Here is an 8252-nt window from a genome sequence, read left to right as displayed (position 1 = left end):
AGTTGTAAATAAATCAATGTTAATTATGATAAAACTTTTTCTCAGACTTAGATAAGCTCCCTATCTATATTAGGACTTCATTTATTAATTAGCAAGGAGTTATTTATAGAGAGTTTATTAAATACTTTCATTTGTTAAAGAGATCTTAAAGAACTAAGGGTAAGTCTTTTCTGATTTCCATAAGATTGAAATATTTTAAAAACAAGGATGACAACATCCATAAGTAGCGAAGCACAAAAACATTATGAATGGGAGTACTGAAAAGGAGATTTAAAGAGCATTTGCTAAAATCAAGAATAGTTTATTGTTGTCACAACCGCTCGATTTGGGATCTAGGGAGGTTGAAAAATTTTCCTGTGAGCTTCATGCATGCCCCGACAAAACACTCCGCACGCCAATGCAATGGTTATGCACATAAAATGGAAATCCCCTCACAAAATTAACAAAAAGAAATCAAATTTAATTTTCTTTCTGTTTATTTGTTCTCTAAGCAATGATAATTAAGTTGGGATTCCCTTTAAAACAAGTCTGGGATCTTAAGGGATAAGACAAAAGGCGATTAATTGATATACACCCCAATGATGATACTCAATATTACCACATCTGTAGATTAAAATTATTGGTTTAGACACTACCTATAACTTAACTATATAGTTATGTTGTGATGTCATATATTTAAGCTTGCAGACCATATGTTAATTGTTACTCTTAATTGCTCTTTAATTGCTCTCAGAAAGAATAAAGAGAAAATATATTTAAGTCAGTTGATATTGAGAGTCCTAACACAGAACATTATCTGGTTTGGGTTCGAGTCTTTATTAAGACCAATACAGCTATTTACAGACATCCTACTACTTTAGATAGTTTGTATAGGCAGATATTCTACCCCTTCAAAGTGCATAGTTAATTAATACATTGTATTAATTAAACAGACAGTCATCCTGTTGTTTGGTGTCCTGATATACAGACAGACATCCTGCTACTTCAGAACTATCCAGCTTTGAATAATCAGTAGTTTTGACTTATTAACATATTTAATCATTTCTAAATATAGTATCAATATATAATCTTATTTATTCAAAAACTGCATTTAATCCAATATAATAAATACTTAAAAATCTGTTTGCATTTTGAATTGAACATTAAGTCTACTCTATCATTAACTTATGTAAGTCTGTCTATATCACATTTGGCGCAGTCTTATTGTGCTACGTGTTATTTAGACCTGCTGCTGAGTTAAGGGTGGGGGAAGTGGTGTTTAATTTGAAGTCACTCACTTTTTGAGATATTTTTTTATCTCGGATTTTTCACAGTTTTGTTTTAATTTTTATATTTCTAACTTGATTTATATTTCAGGTTTCTGTGGAATTTCATTCTTTAACTCTTTTGATCTAAATTTCACGGCGGATCTAGTTCCAGTGCTCGGATATGGCTGATGGAGAAAAAGGAGAGCGGGGTAAAACTGAAGGCAAGCGTGGACGGCCGCCTAAACGTCCTCGGGAGAATGACAGTCAGGATGATGATGGAACTCCCGAACATTGGGAGGAGGAGGATGCTGCGGCTGAGGATGCTGGTGCAGGTGCCAATGCGAATGTGGAGTTGGCGTTGGGCGAGGTGGAGAATGACGTTGTGCCTGAAAGCATAAAAAAATATGTTAGGGCAATGTTGCAGGAGCATACGACTGTCAAAGATCAGGTGGATAAGTTAACGGCGGCGAATAAACGGCTGGAGAATAAGGTGAAAGAGTTTAAGAACTCTGATGAGCATAAGAAGTTAGGTTATGATGTTGATTTGGCTACTATTAAGAAAAAGGTGGCGCAATTGCCAGTGGATGGGGATATTAGCGGTTTTTTGTATGAGACAAGTATGGGGGCTAGTGTATCTGCAGTCAAGGCGACGGGGGATGATTCGTTTAATACATCTTTCATTAATCGTTTGAGTGTGGAGGCTAAATTGGATTCTACAAATTTTGAGGCTAAAAGAGGGAAAAGTGCTCCTGGACATTTGAAGTTTTCGCAGATTGAGTTTTTAGGTCCTGTTGGGAATGGAAATTGGATGAATGTTCGTGAGAGTTGTCTGACCGAATATGAAAATCAATTGTTGGATATATTTCCTTTAATTGAGGAAAGGGCTGAAGTGCTTAAGGCCTATAAAAAGGTGGCCGGCGGTAGTGTAAGCCAACAGACTGTAGAGGAGCAGTTTAAGGAGTTTTGTCTTGTAAGAGGAGTCAAGTGGGATAGTGATTTTGTGCGGAATGCTCCATTTTGGGATGGAAACATTGATTTTGAGGATTATTTCTTATCCTTATGGAGGGTTGCTAGGTTCGCAAAGTTGGAGGATCCTATGCTTTTCAAGGACATCCTGTACAATAGGATTTTTGAGTGCAAAGGGAAGAAGATGGGGAGGTTGATTACGCCGGAGGCTAATGCTTCCTTAAGTGCTTTAGGTTATTACCTGTTGATAAGAAGGTTGGTGATACCCTTTGCTGATACAGAGTCGGCTACCGAATTCTTTTACGCCCTGAAACAAAAGAGTGGTCAGAATGTGGATGTGTTTTTCAATGCTAAATTGCGTCTGTTTAGGCTTATGCATCCTGGTCAAATTTCTAGACAATCTTGGCGTGATTTCTATAATAATGTGGCTAAGAATTTGCTGTTTTCTGATTTAGCTAGAGATATGGCTAATTTCATTGAATCTATGCATTACCTGGAAGATTACAGTGCTTTCTTGACTTATTTGATTCGCAGAGGTCAGCATTATATAAGCTGGGCTCGTTCTGGACACGTATCACCTGAAAATGTAACGTCCTGTTATTCTCAGGCTATGGAAGGGTTGAGGCTAGAGGATTCTAGGGAGGTGAAAGCTAGGCCTGTAATCAGTGAAGTGCATGTATCTGATATGGAGGGCAGGACTGAGATTGGCGATAATAATGCATGGATTGAAGGGGATGATGATATTCCTTGGGATCAGGTTGAGAACGTGATTGGGGCTCTGAATTCGAAGGCTAAAACTATGATTTGTTGGTATTGTGGGAAAAAAGGTCATGTAGTGGCTAGTTGCTGGCAGAAGAGAGATGGCAAGCCGCCAGCTCCTGATTCTCGCATAGGAAAGACCAAAGCTAAGTTTTTCTCAGCCGGTAGCGAAAAGAAAGAGGGTTCTGGAGTGCCTAATAATAGGGTAATACCTGAGCAGTTTCTGAAGAAGACAGTCAATCAGGTGGGGCCTGTTGTGGATAGGTGGGGCAATCAGGTGGGGCCTGTTGTGGATTCTGAAAAGAGCAGAGATGAGAAACAGTATGAGGCTATGATTGCTGACATAGCCAGAAACAATTTCCAGCAATATCCTATGTAATGGATATGATTGATTTGATGTATAAATCTCATTCTAGGATGAAATTTATAGATCGTTCTTTTATTCATATTCATTATATAGGCTATAGTACTGTAAATAGTTAATTTTGCTGTTTTGTATTTACATTATTGCTTTCAACTTTATAAAGCATTACTGTCTTGTTTATTCTTCAGTCAAGGTGTGATCGTGTTAATGAAAACATTATATATATATATTTATATATATATATATATATCTACTATATATTATATTTTGATAAGTACCTACGCAAGGTTGAATACTTCGAGAGGTACTTACCTATATAAAAAAAAAAAAAGCTTGGAGAGTAGCTGTGTGATGCTGGTAGTCTGGGAGATGTACAGGATTTCATAAATTGAACAGTATGTTGGCGGCTGGTGACAGATGAGGGGCTGACTGCTGTGTAGTGGAATGATGTATATCTAAAATATATGGATATATTAATTATAATGACTAGTGTTTTCAAGAGATTGTGAAGTTTTTGAAGATAACGAAAATGCCTATTTGTGCGGATTTAGAATTTCTTGTGCCTCGGGCTGATATTCCGGTGAAGGAGTTAGGAATTATTGATACAGGAAATAATTTTAATTCTTTGATATCTAGAGAAATTCTTGATAAACATGGAGTTGAGTTTTGTCCTGCTAAATTATCAGCATATTCAGTAGATTTAAAGAAAGTTAATATTATCGGATATGTTGAGTTGAAATTTAGATTTGCTGGAACTCAAGCTGTGTTTACGGAGATATTTTATGTACCTGAGGTGACGAGTAGGTTGGTAAATCTTGGATCTGATTTCCTGAAAAAGAATAAAATTAATATTTGTTTGGATGAAGATAAGTTTGAATTTTGTGGGGAATCTGTTCCTATTAATTCCTGTTTACAGAAACAGGTGGTGGCAGAGATACAGAAAATTCCTATTTTGTCCGGACGAATGAATTCTGAAATTCCATCTAAACCTACCTTGCCAGGGATAAAGGAGGGGGGTGGGTTTGGAGAGTTATATTCAACGAAGTATAATGTGAAGTTGCTGGATAAAACTATTTTTTATCCTGGAGGATCTACCGCTGTGGTGCATGTGACTGGATTAAAGAATGATGGGCTTTGGTACGTGTCCCCTAATTCTTCTAAGATGACAAGTGGCAATGGGATTATGATTATTGAGGGGGTGTATCAGCCACGGAAAGATGGGTCCTGTGTGGTTAATGTGGTTAATGCGTCAATAAAACCTATTACCTTGCTGAGAAATGTGAAGATGGGGCATTGTTTCATCATGGATAATCAAGATGTTACCTGTAATAAAACAATTAATGAATTGGATAAGCCAGAAAAGTTGTCGGGGCAAAAAATGCATGAACGGGTACAGTTTATTATTCAAAAATTGAAGTTAGATGAAAACCAGATGATTAAGGAAAATCCAGAATTGAAACCCAGGATTATTAAAATTTGTTTGGAAAATTTTGATATCTTTTCAATGAATGATTCAGATATTGGCGATTGTAGATTAATGACATATAATATAGAATTGTTACCTGGAGCTAAACCTGTGAAGGCCAGAAATATTCCTTTGAATCCAGAGTACGATGCTAAATTGAAGGAACAGTTGACCAAATGGCTGGATGCTGGCATTATTGAGGAGGGTTTCTCGGATTGGTCCAGTCCTATCTTTGCTGTGAAAAAGAAGGCTGCACCTGGAGCAGAGGCTAAGTTGAGGTTTGTCATCGATTTCCGCAACCTCAACAACGTGACTAAGCGGGTGGCGTGGCCGCTGCCACTGATCTCGGATAATCTGACGAAGCTGGGTTCTGGCAAGGTGTTCAGTACTCTTGATTTGACAGCTGCCTACCATTCGATGACTATGGATGAAGACTCTAAACCGTTGACAGCTTTTAGTGCAGCAAACAGGATGTATTTGTTTAACAGGTTGCCATTTGGGTTGTGTAATGCACCCAGCCTGTTCTGTGCTCTGATGGATAAGGTGCTGTCTATCCTGCCAGGTATGTATGGATTCTGTATCAGCTACTTGGACGATCTGATCGTGTTTTCATCAAGTCCAGAGGAACATGTAGAGCATCTGCAGGCACTGTTTCAAGTTCTTCGGCAGGTCAACCTGAAATTAAATTTAGATAAGTGTGATTTATTGACTAGAGAATGCCATTATTTGGGACATATTATTAGTGCCGATGGATTGAAAATGAATCCTGCATATCTGGAACGGATTAAGGATTGGGGCAAGCCTAGAACAGGGAAGGAGTTGCAGAAATTTTTGGGATTTACTAATTATTACAGAGGATATTTTGCTGATTATGCCAAGAGGTCGTGCATGTTGGATAGTCACAGGAATGACACTATAATAAAGTGGACAGAAGAGTTGAACAGAGTATGGACTGAATTTATGGAAATGTTCAAGACTGAAATGTGTAAAGGCTATCCTCAATGGGATAATCCTAATCTTTTTATTGTGGATGTAGATTATAGTTCTCAGTATTTTGCAGGGATTATTTCGCAAGAACAGGATGGTGTAGAGAGAGTGTTTGGTGTCTGTAGTAAAAAGTGTAATGCTGCAGAACAAAATTATCCTTCCTATAAAGGTGAATTAGGTGCATTAGTATATGCATTAAAGAATTTTTTACACTTTTGTAGGTTTCGTGAATTTTTGGTTCGGACAGACAGTATTTCACTAGTGCATTATAAACGTTGGGCTAAAGGATCAATAAACGGTGTCACCTATCGATGGATAACTTTCTTGCAAAGTTTTGACTTTGCAGTTATCCATCGACAGGGGACTAAGCATGTGAACGTAGATTATTTGTCGAGAACTGAGTTAGATTGCAAGGATCATCGACTGAAGGATTGTCAGGAGTGTAGAGAGACAGATAATAAAATTTTGGATCCTTACCTGGATGATTCACCATTTCTGGATCAAATCTATTCTATTATGCAGGTACATTCTGCAGAGGATGAGGCGGATGTTGAGTTTGTCTGGCAAAGTAGTCTTCAGCAGGACGAGATCCTAAATGAAATAAGGTTATGGATATTGGAAAGGAGACAGTTGTCGTCTTATGAGAGGGCGGAGTTATCGGGCAGAAAAGAACTATTGTACAATCTTATTGGCCATATGTATGTGCTAGAGGGGGTTGTAATTTTCAGACAGCCTTTGGCCGAAGGGGGTTTCGTCGAGAGGCCTGTAGTGCCTCTTTCTTTATACAATGATATATTTGATTCAGCTCATGGTGGATATGGTTCTGGACATAGAGGGGTGCAGGAGACAATACGTAAGATAAATGAGAGATTTTTTATGCCTGGCGTGAACAAGTTTGTGGAATCGAGAATACGAAGTTGTATTACATGTTTGAAAAAGGCTGGAAGTAATCCTAAACATGTTTCACCTATAACTCATTCTGTTCAAAGTAGTGAAGTTTTTGCTAATATGTCCGTAGATCTGGTTGGACCTTGGACTCCATGTTATCATCAGGGACAGACGGTTAAATTTGTCTTAATCATGGTTTGTCTATTTTCTAGATATGTTTTTACATGTCCGTTGGTTGATGCTAAAACTGAAACAACTGTAAAGGCTATATTGGAAAATTTTGTACCTACCTATGGTTTATTTAGAGCTTTGAGATCGGATAGAGGTACAAATTTTACAAGCAGTGTGTTTAAAGGCGTGATGAAAGGATTGGGGGTGGATACTGTCCTAATTCCCCCCAGGAATCCAAATTCGAATCCTGTAGAGAGGCAAAATCAAAGTTTGTATGCTGCTTTGAAAGTAGATGAAAATCATGGAACAAAGGACTGGGCTAAAAAATTACCTTTGGCTACGTTGGTGATTAACTGTTCCAAGAGTACTAGAACTGGATATTCTCCATTTTTTCTAGTTTTTGGTCGGCAGCCACGTATTCCTCTCGATTTTCTATCACCAGTCCCGTCTGTTGAATCTTCATCCTCGCGGTCGTATTTGGAATTTCTGAAAAATATGGAGGATGTAATTAAGAGAATTTCTACAAAATCCAAGTTATATTTAGAGGTTCAAAATAAACACAGAGTACAGAGGGAAGCATTAAGAGTTACAGATGTTTGTTATGCTTTCTTTAATATTGTAAAAACTGACGTGTCCAAGAAATTACAGTCTTTCTATGGAGGGCCTTTTATTGTAGTTAAGAAATTTTCGGATGCATTGTATGAGTTGGCACCTTTTGGGAATAATCCCATCAAGAAAAATCAGGTTGTAGCTAGGGATAAAATTCGAAAAATTCATGCTCGAACGGAAGTTCTAGGGGAGGAGGTTAATTTTAACGTTTTTCCTTTACCTGAAATTTGTCCGTCCGATGAGATATTTTTGGAGGTTGACAATATGCCTGTAGAGAAAGAAACTGTAGAGGAGAGAGAGAGTGAAGATGTTGTGTATTTGTCATCTGAAAATGATGGTTTTGAGTTGGCAGAGGAAAGACAGAGTGACGAGATTCAGGAGAAGGAGAGTGAGGTTGAGGTTGATAATGACAGAGTTTCAGAGAATGAGAATAGAGAAGTTATACCTGTAGGTGAAGGAGTAGAGGTGGGAGTGACAGATGAATCTGTGGTGCCTGCTCCTGTAGCTGAGGGTAATTTTGACGAGGTTGAGCTTCCATCGGAACAGTCGTTTTTGACTACGGCGCCGCCGCAATCTTCACCTGAAAGATTAGTTACAATTAAGAAAAGTGGTTCACGGGTGGCGAAATATTTATGGGACACTGGGAGGAGGTTAAGATCTGTGGTACATGTTCAGATAGGAACTCGAGGACGGAGAAAGTAGGGAAAGGAGAGCTGATAATAATTATTTTTGAGAAAAAAAAATATTATTAAAATACATATAAATATTTAAAAAAATATATTATAATAAGAGTTCA

General features: G+C 37.8%; 1 protein-coding gene across 2 annotated transcripts; it reads right to left on the bottom strand.

The window, feature by feature from the left end:
• Positions 1–3629: 3629 nt before the first annotated feature.
• LOC145329260 (uncharacterized) lies at positions 3630–5088 on the bottom strand. Of its 2 annotated transcripts, XM_080173316.1 has the most exons (4): positions 4899–5088; positions 4603–4659; positions 4125–4165; positions 3630–3791 (listed from the first exon to the last, which is right to left on the bottom strand). In XM_080173316.1, the coding sequence occupies exons 1-4, from the start codon at positions 5086–5088 to the stop codon at positions 3645–3647; spliced, it is 435 nt and encodes a 144-aa protein (XP_080029442.1). In that variant the 3' UTR covers positions 3630–3644. The 2 variants fall into 2 exon arrangements, with proteins under 2 accessions (XP_080029442.1, XP_080029443.1); XM_080173317.1 differs by lacking the exon at positions 3630–3791 and having other exon boundaries at positions 4089–4165.
• Between the last annotated feature and the right edge of the window lie 3164 nt (positions 5089–8252).

This window comes from Acartia tonsa, chromosome 10 (genome assembly GCF_053477335.1).
Source record: "Acartia tonsa isolate MP-2025a chromosome 10, ASM5347733v1, whole genome shotgun sequence".
Lineage (NCBI taxonomy): Eukaryota > Metazoa > Arthropoda > Copepoda > Calanoida > Acartiidae > Acartia > Acartia tonsa.
Note: the sequence above shows the minus strand (reverse complement) of the source record. Positions and strands in the feature narration are given on the sequence as shown.